Raw genomic sequence first — 26,542 nt, 5'->3', positions numbered from 1 at the left:
AATCGGGAGAGAAATTGTTACTGGTAACATTTTGGTTTCTTCTGCTTGCACAAATGAATCATTCCATAGCTCTTATCTGAATTCATAAGGCTCTACAAGTTAAAGTCCCATGATTAAACCACATCAAGCACCAAATGAGTATAAAAGCACATTTCGCTTAAAACGTGAGCAGTCCCATCAGCTTCATTTGCCTTCTGGGAGAGAAGAAAGAAGCACTAGCTGGCTACGTGACAAAGCATATGGATTTTCTTTTCTGTAATAAGTTGCTCAGATCTTAAGAGCACCAGCAGTGGCGACTTCCAAAAGAAGGCTGGACCAGTCAAACATTAAGGAAAAGATTGCTTTAAGGCAGAAAATAGCCACCTTCTCTTTTAGCAACAGCCCTTCCCACCCTCATGGTAACTCTGTTTTTGCCTTTTGTTTAGAGGTGTAAGCTCCCTTTCATAGCACAGAGGGCTTATGCTATTAAGGTTAGAGGCTTAAACACAGCCCACAGCATTCCCCTTTGCACATCCCCAAGTTCTACACACTCAATGACTTTATTTTCCTTGCCCTAGCAGAGCAAGTACTGCTAGAGAAAGAGAGGGCTGGAAGTCTGCCCTGTCTCCAGCACTATCAAGGTTTCGGGTATTAAAACTGACACATGACAAGCAAATATCGAGAGCTTTCAGATACAGGATCGGAGGGGTGAAAACATCTGGAAACTGATTATAAGAGCTCTGAGCACTAGTGAAACAATAAACCTCAAAATTCCCTTTTCTTGGGCCACCTCTGAAAACAGCACAGCTCTTGCAAGAGCACTCTACTTACTGGTAGCTACGTTCTCCAAGGAGATGAGGGGATCTTGTCAACTCTTGTGTTTCTTTTCTACCTTAGATTTCAGCCTTGCTATTTTATTTATTATTATTTTTTTAACACTGATGTGTTAGAACATTTTCACTGAGCAGAAACAGAGAAATGGGTAAATCAGAACACACAAGGCAGCCCTACCTAAGGTACGTATGTTCTCTCATGAGATAAAGGTGCCACTAACTGATCTTTTCACTTCTCTGTAATAAAATTATGACAGCAGAAAAATTGTTTCCTACTAGCAAGAGAAGTCAGACCAATAAAGAAGAATGGGGAGAGGAGAGGAAATAAACTGAAAGTCATCTCTGCCATGCCAGGCTGCAGATTTCAGAAGTTTTCACTTTATTTTCTGCAGTATCACTAAACTCAACATCACTCCTGCATCCCCCACTTCCCCTGCCACAACAAGCTAGCAGATGGAGGTCGGTTACCTTAGTTAATGTTCTGCTGGGCGGCACTGGCTTGATGTCAAACTGGAGATCTCTTGTCAAAGGCATCCCAAAGCTCCAGCCGCCATACCTGGGGGAAAAACCCAGAAGGAAACGCACTGTTATCCTTACCCAGAAGCTTTAATACCACAGTTGGTGTATAGTAACATGGGCTCTTTGGAAACATTCATGTGCTGCACGCCACCATCTTAATTAATTCTTGGTTGACTTGAAATAGAAGAGCTTATCCCAATATGTGGTATGATGCCATGCCAACACAGCTACAGGAACCCTTATTTGGGGGGAAAAAAAAGGAAACAAACTCAGAGGCACTGTCACAAAATTGCCTGCATTTGAGAAGCATTTTGGAGCTGCTTCTTCACTACACTGGAACAAGATGACTGCTGCTCTCCCAGAAGCTGAGCAGCTCAGGTTAAATCAATGGACGGATGAACATATTCCTTGACAACCTTAATGGCAGGCTATTTTTGCCCCAAGACATGCTGTGCAGCTGTGATGCAGACTCCACATACTAATAGCTCCAACAGCCCCCTGGTGCAAGAAAACACTCAACTTCTAACTTCCTTGGAACAAATGTACTTGTTTAAGTGAAGCACACACCAAGACTCTTCAGAGAATTAAACCCGAAGGAGAATCTCTCCCTAGGGTTTGCTTCATGACAGGCTGTGTCAGATTTTCCTCTTTTTAAACATTTCTGAGCCAGACAACAGCTCATCTGCGGATGCAGCCATCAGCCCATCAAGTGATTGACATGTTATCCCTAGGTGCTCTCTGCTATGATCGAGCAGAGCACTTACACAAAACCCTTATCTTTAGCTCTGTAACTGCAGTGCATTTTACCTCCTTCTACCAGATTCACAGAGACCATCAGCAGTGGGGTCCTGCTAAACCCTTACTTTACTGCCCCCACTTCTAGTACAGGGGTATGATACATGTGATATGTGCTCCCATTGCAGTTATAGAATCTGAGAATCATAGAATTGATTAGGTTTGGGTTGGAAGGGACCTTAAAGATCATCTCATTCCAACACCCCTGCCACGGGCAGTTCAGAGAAGGACTGGAGGCATGTGCTGTACCGTTTTTGCAGGAAGTCTTTGGTGGTTGCCAGAATGTAGGTCTCCACATCGTGCCCCGTAACGTTATAGAGCATCCGTGTAGAGAAGGTCCTTCTGTGAGGGGGAGTATAGTTCGTCTGCGGGCATGTCTGAGAGGAGTTAAGGGGGAAAAAAAAAACAAAAAAAACATTAGTGGCTGCACTTTAACTAAAAACTTAGCATACCAGGACAAGGTTGAGAGCTGGCAAAGGTGACATTCTGGTCCCGGGACTGATTCCTACAGAAGCTGGTGATCTGCAAATCAGGGCGCCAAGACCCACAGCATACATCCCTGTGTGCTGCTCTCGATGTATTTAGTGAGGCGCTTCAAAAATAACCTTTGCTTGAGTCTACACTTCAGTTTTACTAACGTCAATGAGACCTTGAAATGTGCTTCATGCTAGGTAGGAAGATTTTTCCCGAATTAAGGCTGATCCTATTTAGAAGAGCTTCAGAGTGACTGCGCTGACAATGGCAGAGGGCAAAACAGCTTCATGGAGCAGAAAGCTCCACAGTGGCCTCAAACTCTCATCTTGCATTTCACAGTAGCTGTGCTCTACATTTTTACTTTACTGTCAGTCATTGGGAATATTTTCCAAGGCCTCAGAGAACCCTTGGATTAGTCCTGAATATATAATTTAACACACTGAGGGTCAAAATCGCATCGACTGTTTCGTAAGGTTGAAACGTCCTACACCAGACAGCATGCTGGCTGCTTCTTTCAACTCATCCATAACAAAAACCCTGGCCTCCCCTATTGTGTATCTGTTCAAAACTTTACATCAGAATACACAAAATAGCTGCCTTCACGCTGAGGAACACCTGCCTGTGCCTGCTAGAAGTGAGAATCAGCTTTGAACATTATCCTGACTTACCAGAGGAATGATGCCAATACTTTTAACGATGTGAAATTAAGTGTGTGTCCAGAAAACTGCATAAAATAGCTGCATTGTAAGGAATGGCGAGGAATGTTCTACTAAGTACACGCTTTATCTTACAAGTAGTGTCAAGCTGCGCCTTGAATTTGGTTTCCTACTGGAAAAAACTGAGGACAGGTGAACAGCACTGTGGGGAGGAGAGCTCACCTTCCAACTGGACACGTTAAATTTTAACTTTCTTGGGGCAGAATCTGTCTTTTCCCCCTGTGCATCTAAAGGCACTGAGCTCAGCAGGGTCCAGATCTGGTCCCATATGTACCACCTCAATGCAAATAACTGATATTATTAATCACTGCTATTTGTAACGGGGAATAGTGTAAAAGCAGACAGATCTAGACTTTGCATAAAGTTAAATTCTGAAGAGCAAACAGCAATAATAGCTGTGCTTTCACATAATGACAGTGCTGTATAAAATGCAATTTTCCTCTTGAATACATGCTCACCTCTGCTAAATGGGACAATCATACAACACTCAAAAACACCACTAAGCCTTTCCCCACCAAGGGGAGCAAGTCAGATATATTAGCATGAAAATCTTCTGAGGTTGCCATTTCCTTTCCTGTCCCCAAAGTGGTGCAGACAGTCATTACCCAGGGCACAAATTCATGGAATCGTTACAGTTGGAAAGATCTCCAAGATCATGACCACCAATGTCACTAAATGACACTACGACACTAAACCATGTCCCTAAGCACGAGGCCCAACCTCTCCTTGAACACCCCCAGGGACAGTGACTCCACCCCCTCCCTGGGCAACCCATCCCAGTGCCTGACTGCTCCTTCTGAGAAAAAATGTCTCCTCATTTCCAGCCTGAACCTCCCCTGGCACAACTTGAGGCCATTCCCTCTGGTGCTATCACTAGTTATCTGAGAGAAGACGTTGACCCCCAGCTCCCCACACCTTCCTTTCAGGTAGCTGCAGAGAGCAATAATGTCTGCCCCGAGCCTCTTCTTCTCCAGACTAAACATCCCGTTGGCTTCTGCCCATTGACCCATCCTGTCCAGGTCCCTCTGCGGGGCCTCTCTACCCTCCTGCAGATCGACACTGCCCCTCAACTTGGTGCCATTTGCAAATTGAGGGTGCCCTCAATTCCCTCAGCCAAATATCAAGAAAGGTATTAAAGTGGATGGGCCCCACACCGACCCCTGGAGAGCAATGATCAGGAAAAGACAACAGCCCTCCGTCCCTGGGTGGGCTTGAACCACCAACCTTTCAGTTAACAGCCGAACGCGCTAACCGATTGCGCCACAGAGACATGCAGCTCAGCCAAAACAGGAGGGATTTTGAACACTGAGTTCACTGCAGTTATGCCTGCTCAGAAGACTGCTCCCAACCCACAAGTATCCCCCCCAAACTCCCTCCTTTTTGGGTTTATTTGAATTACCTGGATGCCATCTGTGCAGTTGCAGACAGAATACTTGGTTTGGGGGTTTCCATTGGTAATCCAAGGGCCAAGCATGTCTTCACTTAAACACTGCCTGAAAATGAACACATTTTCATCTGAGGTTCTCTATACTGAGGCATAAATGATCCTAACTGATGTCACATTTAATGACAGCAAAGATGGAAGTGAGTAGATTCAGTGGAATACAAGACCTAGTCAGCTCTGGGGGCTTGAGGGAGTTTTTGTCCTCCTGCTGACTTGGCAGAGAACCCTCACCACAGTTCTCCATGCCTGGATTCATTCAGCTGATTAGAAAGAACCCAGACACCTCTTTATTACCACAGTGGGCAGCGTAAGGAGATAGCTCACCCAGGCCAAACTTTCCAGGTATGGGATCAACCTGCTCTTATCCTGGCATCCTGTCACCACCAAAAATGTTCTTTTACTACTCACAGTAAAGGAACCCACTTAGAGTGGTGGATACTTCTTCAGGCAAACAAAACCACCAGGTTCAAGGCCCTGGGACTGTGTGGAAGTTCTAGCCTCACCCTTAAAGCAAAAGTACAGCTTGCTGTCTTCAAGCATATCTACAGTTTTGTGCTGGCAGATGTGAGCCCTCACTCCAAGCCATGCGGGCTCTCAAGCAGGGCTGAGGTTTGCTTCACACCTATCAGAACAACTCAGCTCAAGACTGACCTTCATCCAGTCAGCTCCATCTGTAAGGGGAGCAGTGAGCTTGGACCTGCTTTCAAAAGGCCACAAGAACATTTTCTAGTAAGCTGAGTCTGCAAGCCTGTCTGGAGACAGGCAGGAGGTATTTTTTCTCTGTATGTGGCACCCGCACATGCAAATTCTGCAGATGATCAAAGATGGCTATTAAGGGTCTGTTGGCTAACAGGGTTATGTCAAATCTCTTGCAGACAGGATTTAAATGGGAAAATAAAACAAGAACTACTTACGAATTGCTTGCATTCATGCATGTGTTATCTGTCCCAGGGAAAGCAAGCATCGATGCGACTAAAGCATCTGTGGTTGCATTGAAATTCCTAAAATATAACAATAAAAAAAAACGTTCAAGGTTCTTCCACTACCATTGAGCAGAAGAAAGCTGTCTGAATGAAACAAGATTTATTTATGATGCTAAATAAATGATTATTTGTGATGCTAGTCCTGCAAACCACTTAAGTAAAAGCAGCACATGAGGGCAGTGGCACAGGTTTAAAAGGACTGGTCATTGCTTAGCACTGCACTCCTACTACAGTGACTTGCTGCCTCCAGATCGAAGCAAGATACTGAGGAGCTTTTGAACAATCAAAACTCTGTTTCCAGGGAAAAAGTATCTACTGCAATTTTCAGGCACAACTTCTGGTCTCGTCTCAATCAGCTCTCACATCTGTGAAGTCCATTTGTTTTAGGTCATTCAGAAAGATGCTCCTCCCTCCTGACCCAGCTATCTAGCAGTTATCCATCAGGAGAAGCAGAGAGCTTTAGGAATACAGGACTCAGAGACACGTGACTCCTTCCCCCATCTTGCAGTACTGAAGCAGAAAGGCATGAGCAGTCCTGGGAAAGAACAGGCGTGAGAGCAGACGTGTGATTTGTAATGATGTTCCAGGTTAATTTTCTATTGCTCTCTTAAAGCTGAGAACCACTGGAGAAAGCAGTTAACCTCATGAAATCAGAATGGGACAAATTATATTCCTTTTGGTAATGGGATTTTAAGCACAAGGAAATCATTCAGTGGTAACGTCCTAATCACGTTCTTCAGATCACTGCATGCCTTGGACTAGTGAGTGCTGGGCAAGAAAGCATGTCCTGTGCTACCAGAGGGGAGGGCAATGCAGCCAGTTCACAAGATGAACAGAATTTGATCCCATAGTTGTAACGCTGGAGCCAACGAATGTGGCACCTCCATTTCACATCGGGGGAAGAGTAAATATACATTTTTTTAAATCCTTTCAAGGCAGCATGGCTGTCACAGGGACAAGACTCCAATGGCAAACGCAACAACGAATATTTTTCACATGTTTCACAGTTAATTTCATCTGAGAGGTTGTTTTGCTAAAGCTTTCTGATTGCTGGTCTGAGCCAAGCCATCTCCCCAGAGAACCCCTAGGAACAGGATTTTATCACTACATGTTATCTGCATGATGCATTTCCACTGTATTTGCTTAAAAATAACCCTGATGATAACAACTGGCTTATAAACCAACGGGTTTAAGGATGAAAACAAACAGCACTCACCCAAAGAAATCTGCCTGGTCAGATGTGCCATACAGAGACGGGGAAAGAATCAGTTCTGGATATTCGGTCTCCTTAGTTCTTAGCGTCCCAAGTCCCATTGCTGCCGTCACAAAGAGGACTGGGAGGATGACCTGAGCAATGAAGCCTCGGACATCCCGCCGGGTATGGTGGAATCTCTTAATGAATAAAGCTGATGTCTTCTTAAGCAGCAACGGCAAACCTTGCAGGCTCTTTGACCTGATCAGGAGCTGATCTGGGTACAAAAGAACACATTTTGTCATGGATCAGTATTTGCTAAATGCAGAGAAATGACACTTACAGATCCCTGGGAATAATGTTGGTTACCCTGTCTTCTTTATCAGATGAAAAAATCATAACTACAAGGTTGGAACACACCCTCTTTGGACAGGATTCAGGTTTTGTCTTGAGTTATGAGCTCAGTAACACCAGTTTTTAGCTTGATTTCAAATGCGTAAACATGGTATGCGTTTTGACATCTTGCAAGAGAAACACACACTTCCAGATGCAACGAGTTATCTACATCCTACCTACCCAGCTGCAACTTTTATATTTGCAAACTGAAAATTCTCGTCATTGAGATAGCAAGTCCTCAGACAAATCAATAAGAGAATTCATTCAGGAATGAGAAAACAAGTCACAAACTGTTTGATCACTTATGTGGACAAGTTTGCAGCACACTAAAAGCAGAAGCAAACCCTGTGCAACCTATTCCTCTTCATAAAATATTAACCTATATAATACAACATGAAGCAAATCATCTTCAGTGCTCTCATTAGGGATGACATAAAACACTTCTCTACACGTCTGGGTTACTGTTTATGGAGCTGCACATCTCCAGTGCAGGTCCACTTTGAGAAGCAAGTATGAAAATACCTTTGTGTCATCCCTTAACTGTTCCCCTAACTATATATGTAAATGATAGATTCATAAGTAAAAAACTTTTCTTTGTCAGAAAGGATGTTCAGGATTTTTTTGGACCATGCCACCTTCTTCAGCTCTTACACTCTCAGAGATAATGCTGTACCTCGACTATCTTCTGAAGGTGAATTTATGCCACTGTCTGGCCCTTTTTGATGTTTGCCCTTACTGGAATGGTTGGGACACAGCAAAGAACTCCAAGAAAGATCCAGCTCAGAGCTGTTCTGCTTTTGCAGCAAGCTGAGGGGTTTCCACAAAGTTTCTTTCAAATTCTACTAATTGCGTAGAAATAAACCTCTGCATCAATTACAGCAATTACTTTCAGAGGTATACATTTGCTCCTTCACCCACACACTATATTTGATTAGATTAAACCTGAATCAAATTAAAGGGAGGCGGATACAAACAAAACCCCTCTGTAATTTGTTCTGCAATTCAGACATTCCAAACCAGTGGATCTAAACAACTGTTGAGTGCTGCGCTTCTAGTGATTAATTGGTTTTGTGATTTCTGGTTGGGTGAAACGTGGTTTCCAACATAGAAAGAGAACAGGAAAGCTCAAATCAGTCTGTCATTCACTTTTTGTGTCTGTGACAAATCTGGAATAAATCTGGAAGTAATTCAGTACCATCTCTCTCCGTGAAGGTGTCTGTGTTCACAGACATTTCTTCACTGGCAATTTGACTACTGGCTCCAGGCAGTTGTTGAGGCAGTTCAGTATCTTCTTGTGAATCCTTCCCAAGCTCTTTTGTCAGATTGAGAAACACCTACACAGCAAGAAAACATAAAGGAAAATTGGTCCAAATTTCTCCATTTTCCAAACCAATAATCAGAATCCACTCTCCTGCATGCGTCTGTAGCTCCCATTCCTACTCAGTAGCTCTTTGTGGAGCAAATGCGGATGACAATCCTCTTTTTATTCCCTTTGTGTTCTGAGGGAGAAATTCACTTTTTTTTTTCACTATAAAATTGTTGTCCAGCTACCTGTCACCTCTCTTGCTGCAGCAGTGGCAAACTAAACTTTTGCAGCTGCCCACAGCTGGACTTACCTTGCCCTAATGCCACCCCACTACCATGACTACTGAGTAGGTGTTAAAGAAGCTGCATCTCAGCACACTGGCAGCTTACCCGGCTTGGCATCAGTAAAGAAACAAGTAGGGTTGTCTCCCTGGGATATTTTCCTTTCCAGCCCCTGACAATCCTGACTGCCTCAACACAAACAAACAAGGATTTCTGGACAGAAAAGTGATAAACTGCATCTCTTCCACGAGAGGAAGTTTGCATCACTTAAAACTACTTCTTACAACTCATTGTTTAAAGCTGCTTTTTGTTTCTGATGTAACTAAACGCTTGTGGTTATTGTGTTTATTATGACAAGAGATTTTCTGTGGGCAGGAAGATGCCTGTGTTATTCTGAGATGCTCCAGGTGACTCACTTGTGCACGGCAGCATCCATGCTGAAGTTTAGCATTTAGACTGTTTTCTAACTGTCTGGAGACAACCCCGAATTCACAGCGATGAGAAGCAAACCTCAAACAGAAATGTGTCTGCTCTCTCTCCCCTAACTCCAACATCTTATTTTCCAGGTAAAATGCTGAAAGGTCTTAGCAAGGTAAGACAGTGGTATGCTTTGTGCATTAGTAAATTTAGTAGATTGATGAATTCAGCTACATGCTCACATGTTCATAAATGTAGCACAGTGAGAAACCAAACCACCTCTTCCCTTGTCTGTGACTCCCACATCCCAAACATGCCATCATCTACCCCAGAAAGCAGAGCTACACAGTTCTGGGAAGTTAATCTCAATAAACATTTCATTTAATTGAGTCCTGAGCTCATACCTCTTCCACGGTTGTGTTTGAAATCCCGTAGCAACCAAGGTGGAGATCACTCAAGCTGGTATCAAGGGCTCTGAGAAGCGCCTGGTAGGCCCCCGAGACTGTGGACTTGAAGGGGGGAAGCACGTACACAAGCTCCCCACCAATATCCTCCTTGAGATAAGCCTCTGGAAGGTGGGACTGGATCAGGGAGGTCACTGCTGCGGTGTCACACTCCTCTATCATATTCTGAAAAAGGAGGAAAATGCTCTGGTCAATGGGAGGGCTGTGAGGTCAATATTCCTGCTGCAGGATTCAGCCCCAGTTCTGTGCTGCAGTATAACCAGTGGGCAAACTTAATCCAGACAGGCAATATTTCAGTTTATATGCCAAACTGGGTTTCTGCCATTTGAAGAAGACTGAAACATGTGGCACAGACTCCCTGCCCCTTGTTGTGCTGAGGAAGAGATGAGCTCTGGGGACTTTTTGCACTACACTGTGCCCATCTTGGTCCATCCAGAGCTCACTGAGCTCCCCCTGTCCACAGGCATACTGGGACTGGGACAGATTGACCATTTTGTACCGGCTAGAGGTTTTACAGTACAGACAAGAAGCCCAGCCACAAGGGAGAGCTGACACCTGAACTTGGCTGCCAGCACAATTACAACCTTTTTCCTCATGAAAAACAGGTCTTGCACATGGGTCCTTTGTCATTTTTTCTAGCTATACTGCCAGCAATTTGGAAGAGGGGCTGATCTCATACAGTATCTGTGTGTTATTCTGTGTGTTGGGGCTACCAACAGCACTGTAATAAATGCTTTAAGAACAGAGTTCCTCCCTCCTTGCAAACAGCAGAACATTTTGCCTCAGGCCAGGTACTATCCACAGGCCTTTCCCATCTCTTATCTCTGAACTCCAGAATTCACACTCTGCACCTGGCCTTGCCTTTAACCCTCACGGAGACCCTGTTCTTTTCCAACAAAGCAAAAAGCTGAAATTTCTGCTTGCTGATGGCCATGAGGGCTGGTCTGATGTCCTCCCTGGTGGCTGGTTTGGAGATCCTCCCTCTGCTTCCAGGAACATGCTCTGTCAGCACCTCTCCCTGAGGCACAGAGTGCTCACATACAGATCTTCAGCTGCTCTTTGGTGCCTCTCTCTGCATCCAACGCAACCACTTTGGTACTGCTTCCATCCTCAGCTCCTGCCAACAGCATCCCTGAGCAAGCCTCAATGCTCTCCTTCAGAGATGAAGCTGCTGAGAGCTCATGCTACATGTGGGCTCAAACACCAGACATCTGCCTCCCTGCAGTACCTGCTGCGGTGACTATGCCCATCGGACATGAAAGGGAGCCAGAGCCAGGAGGGAAGGGAGGATAAAGAGGACTGCATTTCTCACCTGGGCACAGGAGGCTCAGATTCACACCTCTGCCTTGTCTGTTAGAGCTGCAGCTAAGACTCCTGTGTTTCGGGAAACTCTCCGTATAGGCTGTCTTTCTGAAGGAAGCTTATCTATAAAAGTGTGTGAATTCCAGCACAGGACAGACAGAGTGAGCCAGAGAGCAGAGCGTGCTGTGTCTTGTGCATCTCACTGGCTGGGGCATATAAGAAAGTGGTCTTAATGGCAATCTAAAGGCTGTAGTTACATGTTTACAAAGCCAGCATGTGCTTGAACCTGTCTATCTAAAACCAAAGGTTTCAACCCAAAATGCATCCAATTCTCACCCTGCAATAAAACAGTTGCATAAAGAATCCATTCCATGGAAGAGATATCAGAATGGAATAACCACTCCATGGCAGAGATCTAAGACTAAGATGAACCTTCCTTTAATTTCTGTGGGATGCTATGAGTTGCCTCCTTCCTTCATGTCATACAATTGACTCAAGTTTCCCACCCAAGATGTCTATCATAACATCACACATTTATCTTAAGATGAGGCTGAAGATTTAGAACCACCTCTGACACAAACCTTCTTTTTTGTGAGTGTCAGGTGGTATCCATCACCAAACGTTTCCTTGAGGTAGAACGGTGACCCACAGCATTTGAGCCCCCCGTGCTCCAGGAAGGCGATTCGGTCACTCAGTACTTCTGCTTCATCCAAGTGATGCGTTGAGAGAATAATGGTTCTGCCTGGGAAACAGGAAGCTGATGTCAACCAACACAATAAACACGCAGGATTACATGAGACAGGTGAAAGCTTCACTGAATGTGGGCATGCAGAGCACCAGGTGAAAAATCAACTGTGCTTTTTGGGAATTAATAATGAAACTGGATGAAAGACAACAATAGAGAGAAGTTGAAAGTTACTATCATAAGTTGTGTTTTATCGTAAAGTTTCATTTCAAATGACATTGTGAATTTACAAGAAGAGCCTGGAATGCACCCAGAGGCTCTGCAAAGTCCCAGATCCCCACAGCTAGCTCTCTGTGGTCTCCAAAACCTGCTGCTCAAAGCCACTGATATCATATTTTCAAGTGACACAAATCACTTTTGCCACTGAGCAGCATCTCATCTCATCACAGTACCTTTTTTATTCTTGGAGATAATTTCCCAAATACTCCTCCGAGAGCACGGATCCACCCCTGTGGTTGGTTCATCCAGGATCACCACCCTTGATCCACCCAGGAGAGCAATAGCTATAGACAACTTCCTCTTCATCCCCCCTGACAGGGAACCAGCTAGCTTATGACGATGGCTGTACAGTCCCGTCTCCTTCAAAGTCCTTCAAAACAAAGAAAAAACAACCCCCAGAGGTTGTCCTTCAGGCATCTTTTAAAAGCAGGGAATCTGAAAATACCCAAAAAACATAACTGCAAATGAAAAACTGCTCAAGTATGGACTGCTCTACTAAATGGTCACAGTGCACTGAGATGATTCATCCTATAGCTCAGCCACTGGGATTTTAATTTAAAAAATCTTTTTTTAGGATGTTTTCAAAGTTTCCATCTGACAAGCCAAGGTTAAAGGCTCAACCTCATCAACAGAGAACACCAAGATCCAAATTCCCTGGGACGTTCTGGCTGTTTCACTTCTCCGCAGAACCAATAAAGCCAACATCATCTTTCTGACTGGTTGATTAAATCCCTTTCTGGGGAAAACTGTAAAGAAGCAAGGACCAGACCCTTAGGCCAATAAATTCATCTCCAAAGAATTGTCACAGAAGCCTGTGAACCCCCTGGAGAAAAGACGTTGTTTTCTTACAGCCCCAGATTTCAACACTCAATATCCTCCTCTAAGCAGACCAAGGCATTATTTGAACTCCAGGCTGGGTCTGCAACTGTGCTCAAAACCATTCATTTGAGCTTTGTAGGGGCAATAGCCCTGCCATGCAATAATTTTCAGAGCCCTCTCACCCTTCTCCAACCCTGCTGTTTTTATACCTCTTAACTTCTTGGTAGAGATCTTCTTTACTCCAGTGAGGGACTTTGATGTACCCGTAGAGCAGCAGGTGCTCCTTCGTGGTGAGGTAGTTGAAGAGCACGTTGTGCTGCATGCATATACCCATGTTCTTCCTGATAACCTCCTGATCAGTCCTGATGTCTTTGTCATAGACAATGATAGTACCTGATGATGTAGGGAACAACCCAGTCAAAATAGATCTGAAACGGAAAAATAAATAATAAAGGAAGTTAAAAAAAAAAAAAGTAGAAAGCCAGACATGATTTTTTTCCACATGGTCCTGCACCTACATGTATTGTTACTTGCAAAGCTTCCTTCCATCACCACCACACTCCTTGCAGCCAGAAATAACTGAACACAGCTTCTTCTGCTGCCTGCCATGCTTGGGCAAAGCAGTGGCCAATTAGCATCAAAGAACATCCTCCTCCTTCTCTGTGGGACTGTGAAGGCAAGTACCAAGCTTGCGCATGGAACTCTGGCTACTTTTCACATATATTTTTAACTTCCTTGGTCTTCCCCTCTCCAACTCAGACCACGGTGTGTCCCACACATCGATACTCATGAATGCCCTTCACTTCCCATTTAATCACTGGGAAATGCAGTTACTCTTCATTCTTTGAGGTTTGTCTGCAGTATCCAGCCAGCCTCATACTGCTAACCACATCAGAGATTGCAAACCACATCTTCATCATACTAACCACATCTCGGCAGGGAAACCTGATTTCACTGCCGTGATTAACAAGGAATGGGAGAGGACTTCCAGGCAAGGCACCTCACGGAGGGCAGCACTTTCAACTAGTTCAAGCTAATAATACTACCTAGTAATGCTGCCTACCTAACAGACCCGAGTCAAACACCTTCTGCTCGGAATAACTACTTACATAATATGGGTTGTTTTTAGAGCTGTCCTGCAGGGAGTAAAAGCAGAAGATGCATCTCAGACTCCCTTTCACCTTCCCTGGGTTGCTCTCTCTCCTGGGACTTTTAACCCTCATTAAAAAGGAGAGGAGAAGTAACTTGTGACCTTACTTGGGATTTGAAGCCTGCACTAAGTTTCAAGAAGCCATTATATTTTTCTGTACATCACCTTTGCCTACACTTCACAAAGAGGACATGAGATGAATTTCTAATAAGCTGAGATGAAGCACACATCTGTCTTACTGATTTTGGCTCTTCTGGGGCTTCTATTTATCAACTTAATGTTGCTTTCAGAGTGATGCATATATATATATCAGTGGAGAAATCAAGTTCTACAGGTTTGTTTTACTGCTTTTATCTAACAACTCAAACAATAATTTATAAATGGCAAGGCTAGAAGGGCTGGAAGGCCAATGTATTAACCTACTGCCATCCCGGCCCAGTCAACACATGAGTCTGTACAGCTGAAATATACCTTTATTAAGCTTTTGTGCTAATATCATTTCAACTTTGGCATGTGCAAAGCTACCCACAGCTTTCAGAGCAACCCAGCCCCAGGCACCAAAGCCTTGTGGAACAAAATGCTGGAACAGCTGCTGTGCTGTGTATTACAGCGATCCTACCAGACTAAAAAGCATATTCCTAAGCAGCAAAGGAGCTTTAATTCTAACAGATGAAGGGACAGCTGAGGTTGTCCAAGACCCAGATAAAACTGCAGGAGAAATCTGTCCTAATAAAGCATCTTATTCAGCTCCCCAACCCTGCAGAGCCCCACTTGCTCTCTCGTTCACCCTGCCATGCCCCGCAGTATAAAACATCCCAACTTTAAAGGACACGTACATGGTCGTCGTTTTCCCAGCTCCATTGTGTCCCAGCAGGGAAGTTATATTCCCTTCGTAGAAGTTGAGGCTGAGGTTGTCCACTGCAGCTTTGGATCCATAAACCTTTGTTATGCCACGGAGGGAGACTCCCAAGGTCAAGTCAGTGGGCTCTGGCTCCACATGAGGAGGGGGGGCACCTACGACACCAAAGGGAAGGGGCAGAGGACAGTTACTTTTTTTTCATCTCAGAAATAAGCAGGGCTTTTTATAGCATAAAATACAGCAAAAGTAGGTGCCTTTCAGCAAGAAATGTAGAGAACATTTCAGAGGATCTGAATCATTTGAGCTCTCCCGGATTTCTCCTTTTCACTTCTGCAACTTCTTACAACTCCTGACAATAAGCGTTAATCACTTCTGAAAGGTCTCATATTTAGATGTTTCAGAGCACCTAACATAATCTATACTAAGAAAGCACAGCAAAACTACTAAATTAGTTTTGTTAGGTAGAATCAGCAAGCTTGTATGTGTGATCTTCCTATGTTTTACAGGCTAAATATTTAAAGAAACAAACAAAGCAGCACATATCCCTTTTGACAAGTGGAAACTTCTGTTTGCTTGCACAAACAAAAATGTGTTTTTCTATGCAGAGCATTGTAGAGTGAGGTAGATGCATCTAAGGTATCTGCCAAACTACAGCATACACAAGTATGCAGGTGAATATCAGTAGTGGATTTCCATATCAAATAGAAAGAAGAAGTAAAATTTAAAAGGCAAATCTCCATTCAGGTAAGCAACAGTTTCCATTTTTTTCTATGCTACAAAATAAGGATTAACACAGAAATGCGCTTTCTGAGTGGTGCCCATGTACAAATTCCACTTTGTTTACTTGAAGTTGGCATTGTTAGCCCATGTAGAATTCACATACATATCTTATTGTTGAGGGGGGCTTCTTTCCTTAGCATCAGCTTGCTGAAGAAGAGGCCCCTTTGTTTCTCACTCCAGAAGGGGAGGTAACTGTTGTATTCAAGCCAGTAAGATGGAAGGAATGGGAAATACCAGGGAGCAGCCATGCCATACCGTCCTGCAAGAAGAAAAGGAAGCTCAACCAGGTATCTGGAGAAAGCACCACTATTAGATTGCACTCAAAATAACAAAAAATGAACTCCGTAGAGATCTCTCCTCTCTTGATGTACTTCATGTACTACTGATACTTGGTAGAGGATTTTCCCTTAATTGGCACAATAGGAAGCATTTGCTAATTTGTTATTCTGAGTAACTTCATAGCCGGAGGGTTGGAGTACTTTACATTTTCCACTGGGTAGATTTCTGTGTGCCAGTGGACTGCTTCATTAGGTGGGGAAGAAAAGCAAAAGACAAATGTACTGGCTCTTGCCCAAGGCAGGAATTACTTTTTGAAATCGAATGATATAAGTAACGCAACCCAAAATCACTCAGCTGACAAATGCTGGCTAACATGCTCTGTTCTCATTTTCACCAACCAGACAGCAAACATACCCTCCTGTGTCTTTGGCTTCAGCTTGTTTATGGTTTCCATCTACCCACATGATAAGCAGAAGAAACCTATTTTTCCCTTGCTCTGCCTTGTCCCAGCTTCATTAACACTCAGACATTCACCAAGTCATGGGCCTTTTGGTCTAGGAACAGAAATATCCTGTGTGGGCAGACTGGAATCAGCCAGTGTTGTATTCATTGTTTTCCAAAGGAAATAGTACAGCAATAACCTCGATGCAACATATCCTTACCTGGGAATACATTCCTTATATACCACCCCAGGATGAAGTAAATGAAGGAGTCTATCAGAATGAGCCAGCACATCCAGCCAAAGGAGGTGTTGTCTCCAATCATTGGGGATTTATACATGTTGTCCCACTGCAGACCTGCAAAAAGGAATTTAGAAATACAACAGAATCCATATTAGTTAATGAAACACCGCGTCCATGGGAACTCAAATCTTAGTTTTGTGTACAATGAACATACCTATGCCCTGTGCCTCGTAGCGAGCAATGTATTGACTTGCATAGCTGAAGGCAGTTGGAGACAACAGGCTCTGAGGAATAAACAAAATTGAAAACAAACAGTTTTTCAATTAGTCTCAAAGAGAAATCATCAGACAACCAATCAGGTACCTCACTGGCTTGGTAAAATAGCTAGAAAAATTAGTTAGATTTTTTCCAGCAGTCACAAAGAGCAGTGGATGAGGCTTATGGGTTTTAGCAACTCCTTAGAACGTTCCCTCCTTTTGCTTCCACTCCCAGTACCCAACTTCCACCCTCCTTCAGGGCTTTTGAAATAAAGTTGTGATTGAAAATTCCCTGAGGTGGCTAATAATTTTACCACTTGAATTAACAGGTGTCCTTTTTCAAATCTGGTGGACTCAAAGAAAACAAGTACAGCTTCTGGAACCTAACACCTACTTATTTCTACCCTTGGTAAGAGACATGGATTTATGTCTCCTTCCGTGACTATGAATTTGAGATACATACAACTAAAGGACAAGCAGACCCAAGCCTCCTTCACAGTCCTGCAACCTAAATTCCTTACTGACCAGCCTTGCTGCTCGTGGTGGCTGAAGGTAACCCATTTTTGCCTTTCAGTTTGTGAGGGTTCACACTACTCTGATTCGGGCAGGTGGTAACTCCCTAAAATGGCACAGGTATTGTGTTCAGTCCTAGCACACCACTAATTCCAGGCCTCTTTGCACCAGGCCATGGCCAGCTCTCCTGCTACGTGCTGTCGTTCCTGTCAACACCCACTGATGGGTGAATGATTTAGAAAGGAATTTAGGGTTTAGAATTCATGTATAATCGTGACACAAGCCTTAATAACAACTGAAGTGCACTGAAGGTGAATGCCTGCTTCCACACACATATTCCCTGTTACTGAAAAACAGAACTTACCAGTAGGCTCTTCACTGAGAAGCTCAAGTGATTTTCAATGACAAGCAACACAATGAAGGGGAAGAAGGTGAGGATGTACACGAGACTGCCCACCAACGCTGCTATGTTGGTGTTGTTGAAGAAAACGCTGATGAAGTAGCTCATGGCTATGATGGACAGGCTGTAGTCCATGAGGTACAGGAACAGGAGCGACGTGTTTGTTTTGGGAAGGATGTCACCCACTTTTAGGATAACGATGAGGAAGGTGATGGTGATTAGAAGGAAGATGGCACATTCTATGAACCAGGCGATAAAATGGCTGCTTGCATTAACACCCATCATTTTCATGTACTACAGAGAGAAACGTTAAAAAGAAAAAAGAAAAAAAAAGAAAGAATTACAAATGGCAAATGTTTATTAAGAGTTTTTTTTGTTTGTTTGTTTTCAGTGATCATAGGGCATACAAACAAAATATGCTCTTTCCTATTTTGGCATACTGCTCTGTTGATAACCAGGGAGAAACCATGCTCCCACATTTCTGGAATGCTCTGGGTTTGCAAAGCAGTTCATTGCAAATGAACAGCAGGGGCAGGATCTGCAAGCATCATGTGCCACAACCCACAAGTTGCAAAGCAGCTGCTGGCATTACGTTTGTAACCTTCCTATTTTTTTAAATAACTTTTTTTTTTTTTTAAATAATGCTATTTCACTCAGTGGCTTGAGTGTAAAAACTCTTAGGTCTCTAGGTAATACATAAGAGATAAATTAGCATGGTTATACAGAACTGATGTTAATTTATATTAGCTGATGATAAAGGCCACAAGACCTATAGAACTGTAAATTTGTATTGCTGAACCCAAAAAAAATGACCAATGCTGTTGTCTTGTTGTAGATAACACAACTAAACAGAAGATCGACACCCTAGGTCTTAGAGACAACACAAGCGGGTTCCCAAAACTATACTGGGAACTAATGGGGCCGTCAACTAGCTATTGGGGTTCACTCATTGTCAGTCTCATTGGAGTTCATAGGGTGCCCTTTCTTAGAAAGGCTTTTTGGTGAATTAATATATTTCCATGGTACCAGATAAAAACCAAATCATCCGAAGGTGAGCTTTACAAAAAGTTCTTTACAAAAAGCATCTCTGTTGCCTGTGCTCATACTGAAAACCCAAGTTACTGCAGTAAGTTCCCTATGTCTCAATGTCATTTCTTTTCCTATAGGCAACCTGAAGGAAGGACTTCATTTCAGAGGAGCTGATGTAAAATGTAGCACCTTCTGAATTATTAAGTATAATAACTTCAAGGATAGGAAGAAAGTCTCTTTGTGTCTTTGTTTCCAGTAGGTACGACTCAAAGTCAATTTTCAGGGAGCTTTAAATCTTCAGAAAACTTGTAATTTTGCGAGGTCCCCATGTTTCCAGCGTTCAGCACAGCAAAGCAATATTCTCCTCACTTCAAGGGCAAATGCCCTGCACTTCTACAGTTTTGTGCTTGGTTACAATGTCAGAATTCAAACACTGCAGGCCAGACAATAGGTATATGGAATATTATTTTCCTTAATGCTTGTTTTGCTCCATTTAATGTTGCACATGGGACCTACAACTCACTAATAAGGAAAATCTGTTTATAATTTTACACGCCCCAGAAAGTTTCAGTGTACCTCATAAAGCCTCAGATCTTTCTCTTGAACAAGTGTTTTAACAAAATCAGCTATAAACAGCACCCAGGCAGCCATCAGAGCAAATGGAAGAGAGTAGGTCACGCTGGTTAAGAACCTGTAAAAGGCAAATGCAGGCTTTAGCTGAATACAAAATGTTCTGGGGATTAAAGCTTTCTACAGAATATATTTCTCAGAATAATACTTTGGCACAGGAAAAGACATGCTTATATTTCAAAATGTGAAGTATAATTAATAATTACCCAAAAAAAGGCTATTTTGCCATTGCATTGAATTTTCTATTCATGAAACTCCTGGCTGTTCAAAAAAAAAAATAAAATAAAAACAAATGTTTATTAAATCACACAGGGATTTCCAGCCAGGTTCTGGAAGCAGTTTTGCTCAGCAGCACCACTGGCATGAGCAGAAACCACCACTGGCAGTGGCATTTCCTGGCTCTCTGGTGGGGTGCATGCAACCTGGAACAACTCAGAAACCAGCCCTTCTGTCAATAAATATAATGGCCAGATTTTGTTATCCGGCCGTATTTCCTGGTGCTTGAGGTTGGGTATCAGTGCTTGCCCTCAGAGTGTCTGTCCTACTGCCCCACAGGATGGGTATTACAGACGCAGGTCTGCAGCATGGGCTTCATAATTCTTGGTTCTTCCTCCTTACAAACTTCTTCCCATGCCAAATGTGCACTGAGAAAAGACACAACAATGGCCCAAAGTAAAATTCTCCTTTTGTGATGGAAAGTAAGTTTTTACAGTGGGAGGTTCCATTCACTGTATCTAAAGGGCTTATGTTTTCCTCCCTTATTTTTAAACCTGGCTTTAAAAAAAAAAAATCGGTATTATTCCTGGGAAAAGTTCAATCCACAATAGCAATTCTTTTTAATTTACTTTTTTTTAAATTACATTTTGAATTGTAATGCCCAAAACTTCCCCAAACCAGTGCTTTTAAGAAATGTTTCCATGTGAATGAAGTCATATTTATAATGAACGATGAAAACGCATTTTGGAAGCTTTACCAATTTTTTGCCACTTTTTTTTTTTTAATCACCACCTTGCGCATTATCTCTAGGGTATGAAAAAATCAGTATTTCCCATACTTTCTTTGTAGTAGTAGTAGTATATGTGTTCCTCCCATTTCTCTCCAGGACAGTAACTATGTGCTAAGAATCGATAAACAGCCATTTTATGATGACTTCTACTGGATGCAAATCCAAAGCCTTTAGGTAGTTTAATAATTGAGCAAACTCATGGCCCTCTGAATCCAGGGTGGAGAGGGAAACCCAAAGGCAAGCTGTTTTCTCAGCAGCCCAAGAACAAGCAAAGGAACAGATAACACTGTAGTAAGTGCCCCCAGCAGCCAGTTAATCATTGTGCAAAACTATCTCACAGCAACAATCCACATGTTTGCTGCAAGTTGACGCTTGGTTTGAATGTTCCCTGCCTGCATACTGGCAGGCACTTCGCATGCGTTTACTTAAGGAGGGATGGTAAGTTCCCAGCTCTCACAAGACAGGCTGACACAGGAGGTTAAGGGCTCTGCTATAGCTCCCAGTCATCTTTTAGTTCACGCAGTCAAGATGCAGAGCTCCAAAGTTCAGTCTGTACTCTTGGTCCACAGGAGACCCTCATGTCTGTGTGGATTGCCTGCCCAACCTACCAATATTACCTGCTGAACATCCTTCAGTGCTTTCTGAGCGACACGAAATCCCTTCCTTGTGTGTTTTCCACTCAGCTTGGCCACCAGCTGTGGACAGGGGAGTAATTCTGAGGATGTACCATGTTGCCAGCTTCGCAACGCCAACCAAAATTGCCTTGCCAGAGGGGCAGGTCCTCAGCTGTGAGAGATTGGCTTCTCTCTATTGCACTTGGCAGAGAGATGGTTTATATTTGCTGCAGATCTGGCTCAAGACGAGTGGAAAGGAAGGTGATCCAAAACTTTTTGATCTACTTTACCATTCAGAACTTATTCTGGTCCACACACGGTTCATGCTGCACTGCTCTGTATAACAGGCTGTTAACCCTGACAACTCGGCGCATCAAAAGCTTTTCTCTCCTCCCTCATTACTGCGGCGATGAATGGTACAATTTCATCTTCCCTCTTATCCTTCTTAAAGCATCTGTGAGAGAGGCACCTGGATTGAGAACTATTCACTCTATGCTGAACGTTAGCCGGAATCAGTGGAATGAATAACAAATAGCACAGCTGGATAGCAATCTGTAGGAACAAAGCTCATAAACCTAGGGGCTCTTTTTGCCCAATAAATACGTTTTCTAAGTTCTGCCGCACTGTCTGCATGTAAACACCTGCAGAACAAACCAACATTCATATTTAACCCAAGTCCTGCCAACCCAAGCCTCAGCTCCACCTTTTGAAGTAAAACAAGGACAGCAAATTTTACCTGCTGTAAAACCTGTAGTTACTGTGACAATTCAGGTACATATAGAGTACTGAAAGCAAAAGATTGGGCAAACTAAACAGAGACCATTTATAGTAGGGTCCGAACCCCCCCCTTTTTTTCAGACCCTTGAAAAATCACAACACAGACTCATTTTTACCCCATGTGAACAGGTGTTAAGAAGACCAGCACAACTGGTGAAGCTGACTCCACCAGTCAGACAAGAAGAGTTTATGCAAACCAAGAAGATAAAAGTCCCACAAACTTACATATCCTTATTGTAGCAGGGGTAAGGCATGCCCTGGACTTGAACAGCTATTTCCTCCAGCTTCTTGCCAGTCTGTAACTGAATGATGGCTCTTTCAATGCTGTCCTGGATATAGATAAACGCCCGGCTGTAGATCTGGCTCTGTGAGGTGGAGTTGTGTGGTCCCACAGTCCAGATGCGCTCCCTTATCCTGTTGGTGGTTTGCGTGATCCTGCTGCTCATCCTGATGGTGTAGTTGAGCACAGGAGGGAGGGCCAATGCCCCACCGACGGGGCTGCTCCAGCTTGAAGGCAGCTTGAAAATGATACCTTGGAACAGAAAGGGAAGGGTTTTCCTTCAGTCAGGGTTGACAGCATGGGAACAATACACACATATATAGGAACTCCTTATTTTTATAAGCCTTTTCTACATTACAGTCCATCATTTCATTTATTTATTGCACAAATAATGCTCAGATGGGCAGGCTGCTTATGGTCACTATCAAGAGTTTGGAAGTGGAAAGTGGAAAACATCACTGCAGCTCCTCCTAACTTCCAAATGTGACCGATGATTCCAGGTGCTAAATACACCCCAAAGGCTTCAAGTCTTCTCCCACTGAGTATTTAAAAATTAAAGGCTCTTAGAATAACCAGCTGTGTTTGGAAAAATCTTGCTGTTAACACAGACTGTCACAGACCTAGTGGGTATGTCTCTCAGCACGTGCATCTCTCATGAGCATGCCCAAATGTACTCCATCACCAGAGTTCACATAGTGATGCTGTAACACAAACTTCAGGAGTGTGGCATTGAAAATGGTCCATGGACATATTTTTGTGCACACTGAAACTCCTGCAAAGCTGAAAATATCTGAGAATACAAAAGCTTTGCAAGTTTCTGTTAGGAAATGGAATGCCAGAAACAGCTTGACAGACAGGACTGTTTTTTACCCCTTTAAAATGTCTATTTGACATATATGCTGCTACCACAACATTTTGTCTCTCCAGAATATTTTGCCTGATTATTCTGCAAATGAAACATGTAATGGAAAGGAGGGCAAACATAGAGGAAAACTCCTTTTATGAGATTAGACAAGTATTATCAGGGCCTGAAATACAAAGAATATAAAAAGTTTCTATCTACATTATTATTATGATTATGAGGAACAGGACCAAACAGGTCACGGAACTTGTAAGTTAATCCTAATTAAGGAGATATTGTGCATTCTTGAAGAATTAAGACATGTTTGTTTCATTCAAATGGGTAAGTTTTTTTTCCCCGCTCTCCTCCTTGCAGTCTGATCTGAAGCTGCAATCCAATCCCACAAATGCAAAAGGTGTGACTAAGAAGACCCATTATAATAATGAAGAGCTGGACCAGAACATCTCAAGATATTTATCATCTTCTAATAAATTGAACTTTATCATATCTTTTTCAATCAAAGCATCTTTTCCCTCTGGAGGCCTGAGAGAAGGAAGCTCTGGCATGAAGATCTTCTAAGGGCAGCAAAACTTATTTCAATTAACCAAGGGAAAACACCAGATGACCAAAGGCTTTCTTTTTAAAGACAACAGAGGTACAAGAAATGAGAACATATAAACAGGACGGTGTAAAACATTGCCATAAGGAGGTCCGGTGTGCAGGACCCATAGTTCTAGGTGAAAGTCAATGGCTGTGCTGTGGAAACTGTGACCACAACAATCACTGGTGGAAAGCCAACCCCTGTAGGCTGGACTCCCATCCTGTACCAGGCTAACTTCAACTGACAGCAGTACTTGAGACTGTTACATACTTGCAAAAAGTTCGTTCTTTAGAAAGAGCTCTTTAGCCATCGTTTCCAATTCTTCTAAGCTTTTGACTGCCCAAATGCGATTAAATGAGATGCAGGAGGACACGTTTACAGCAAGGGTAGCTAATGTGTTCAACTGATTGACAATGTCAGAGTTGTTCTGTAACTCCAGCCGAATGTCATCTGGAAACAAACAAACAAAACAAAACAAAACAAAACCAGTAGCGTCAGTACATATAGCAAAAACAAATAAATAAATAAATCCATCACACCATTCTGCTCTTTATACCAACAATACACCAGAAAGGAAGAAAAGACATACTAAACACGAAGTGTAAAACACATTTCTGCACTTCACAGTGCAACGAAGGCATGTTGTTGACCCAATTTTTATGTTAATCATTTGTAATATGTTCATGAGCTTGCCTTTGGGAGGATGCCAGCGCTGTGATGTGACAGCCATCCCAAATCAGAAGTTGCCACTAACCTGCTGGGTTTCTAGACGTGCATGTGATGCTCACCATTCATTCCACATCTCATGGTTTTTGATGTAATCAACACGTCTGCTGAGCTGCTCTGTCTCAGGGGAGAATAGGCTCTATCCAAGCACATCAAGAAAAGTTATGTCTGTTGTGCTGATGTGTGTACTAAACCTGATAATGAAGTTTAATAACGATGCTGCTGTTGCCTGGCTGTTTTAAAAGGTGACTGCATAATGTGGTGTAACTAATATGGAACAGCTGCTGCAGGCATGATGATTTTATGGGGAGTTCAGACAGGAGATGCTACTCACGAAATAACACAGGGGTCATCACGAACAGCATGTTCATACCATTCAGACTTTAACAGACTAAAACCACTCTTGGCTTACGCTAAGTTTTGCTGGCATAAACCAGATTTACGTTGAGATGTATGCACGCACTGAAAAAGTACATAGGGGCAATAAGACCAGCTTTAAGGGGGCTACGATCACCATACTGCACACTAAGAGAGGATACATCCACCAGTGCTGTTAGCTGATGATTCCCACTGTGCAGATCAGCACCTCTCACCTCGAAGAACTATGCGAGGCCATCAGGGAACAGCAAATGCCATCAGGGCATCTTTAGTAATAGCGCCTCTGGCTTCACCAGCCTGTGCTCCTTTACTGGATCCTTTCCTTTTCTGCTTTGGAAAACTTTCACACTGAACCCTAATGCAATGTAAGTGAGCTCTCCACATTTCCCATCTGAATCCCAGGTAGCTCGTTTGAAGTGATAATTACGGCTAAATAGTGTCCTCCAGTGGCCACAATCAGCTGCAGAGATTCCCATCCTACTATTCCTTCAGCACTCTTGAGAAACATCTCTTCGTACAAGCTCTTTGCTTTCTAAGAGTGTTTTCCCATAGACAGACCTCAAGAGTTTCGAATCATGGCTGAGATTGCCTCACACTAAAGCATCTGATGCTGGCCACAGAAGAGCAGAACTGGAGAATGACTACAGTTTGGTGACTCTGGAGCTTCTGGACCTGAAGTACAAGTACGAGGTCAGCACATATGGAACAACTTACCCAGCTCATTTATTTGACTCAGCAGTTCAACTGCGTCCAAATCTACCATCAGCTTGATAAAAACCTGCACAAAAGGATTCTGCAGGGCGTTCTGTCAACAAGCAAAGAGAAAAAGCATTAGTTTGACCACAAACCCCATGAGCTTATTTAGCGTATTGCTAAAATACAACAGCCCAGCTGTCTTCACTTATGTTTGTTCAACCCTCTCCTACTCCTTTCCTGACCTTCCATTCTTCATTCTCTGTTTCAGGATGGGGAAATGTCAGCAATTAAAAGAAGAAATCTAATGTTACTTGGAGTCAACAGAAGATGCCTTTTGACTCTCCACCAGGCACTAGACTCCCATGGAAAAATCTTGGATTCTCTTTGTTTAACCTGAGGCTTAAAAGTGCAGTAAATTTCACTTCTGTCTGTTCAAGTCCTGCGAACACAGCCAGCACACAATGGGTAGGGTCCAAAATTTAGCTTGGAGATTGGCTGTCAGATTTTTACTTGGCTGAATAGTTCATTATTCCACCACCCAGTGCAGTCAGCAGAGAATATTTCATTTCACTTCTGCATAATCCACTCTGGATTTTCTCTCCATGCCATAAATATGACAATGATTTTCAGCCACTGAAATTATCTTTGAATGCTTTAGGGTTCCAGAGATCTCATTTTCATAGTTTTTAAGAAAAGGAGACAATTTCTACTGTAGCAAATGTGAAGCAAGTATGCGAAGCATTGCAACCTACTGCTTTCTGCAGCCAACCAAGGCTAGGCTCCTTAGGAGAGGAAAAAGAAATTTTATTTACATTCACTGAGGTACAAAGACATCTCCTAGCTCTTATGTGTGTACCAAAGCTACATGTTTATTATAGATACTGTTTCATTTTCTGAAAAAGTCATTTCTTGCCTGGTCTTGGCTGGCTGGATCACTCCATCAAGCAGAAAGTTAATTTACAAACTGAAGAGCACTCCCTGCTCATCTTAGCCCTCCAGCAGCCCTCAGCATGGCCAGTGTCAGGGAGCATACTACAGACATATTTCAGAAAGAGGATTTGCATGGAGAGGTGTGCCAGCAGTATTTCTGTTAGGGGAACAGGCAGTCAGGCATGGAAGCTGTGAAGCCAAGGGCAGAAACCTGAGTTCAGGTGTCCCC

At 43.1% G+C, this 26,542-nt stretch overlaps 1 protein-coding gene and 1 non-coding gene across 4 annotated transcripts in view; both read right to left on the bottom strand.

Moving 5' to 3' along the window:
* Positions 1–26,542, bottom strand: part of ABCA12 (ATP binding cassette subfamily A member 12) — a 109,048-nt gene that overhangs the window by 18,257 nt on the left and 64,249 nt on the right. For all 3 annotated transcript variants that reach the window (XM_068686315.1, XM_068686313.1, XM_068686316.1), the window contains 19 exons: positions 25,402–25,492; positions 23,854–24,033; positions 22,087–22,393; positions 19,411–19,525; positions 17,770–18,099; positions 16,850–16,919; positions 16,615–16,749; positions 15,777–15,932; positions 14,871–15,048; positions 13,094–13,312; positions 12,239–12,435; positions 11,683–11,843; positions 9,740–9,964; positions 8,527–8,665; positions 6,960–7,212; positions 5,675–5,761; positions 4,716–4,809; positions 2,376–2,503; positions 1,281–1,368 (listed from right to left, as the gene is read on the bottom strand). In XM_068686315.1, the coding sequence (XP_068542416.1) occupies positions 1,281–1,368; positions 2,376–2,503; positions 4,716–4,809; positions 5,675–5,761; positions 6,960–7,212; positions 8,527–8,665; positions 9,740–9,964; positions 11,683–11,843; positions 12,239–12,435; positions 13,094–13,312; positions 14,871–15,048; positions 15,777–15,932; positions 16,615–16,749; positions 16,850–16,919; positions 17,770–18,099; positions 19,411–19,525; positions 22,087–22,393; positions 23,854–24,033; positions 25,402–25,492 (3,153 nt within the window). The remainder of the gene's footprint in view (positions 1–1,280; positions 1,369–2,375; positions 2,504–4,715; positions 4,810–5,674; positions 5,762–6,959; positions 7,213–8,526; positions 8,666–9,739; positions 9,965–11,682; positions 11,844–12,238; positions 12,436–13,093; positions 13,313–14,870; positions 15,049–15,776; positions 15,933–16,614; positions 16,750–16,849; positions 16,920–17,769; positions 18,100–19,410; positions 19,526–22,086; positions 22,394–23,853; positions 24,034–25,401; positions 25,493–26,542) is intronic.
* On the bottom strand, positions 4,513–4,586 carry TRNAN-GUU (transfer RNA asparagine (anticodon GUU)). Its single transcript has one exon. It is a non-coding gene; the product is annotated as a tRNA-Asn (tRNA).

The sequence above is a fragment of the Anas acuta genome, chromosome 6 (assembly GCF_963932015.1).
Source record: "Anas acuta chromosome 6, bAnaAcu1.1, whole genome shotgun sequence".
Classification (NCBI taxonomy): Eukaryota; Metazoa; Chordata; class Aves; order Anseriformes; family Anatidae; genus Anas; species Anas acuta.
Note: the sequence above shows the minus strand (reverse complement) of the source record. Positions and strands in the feature narration are given on the sequence as shown.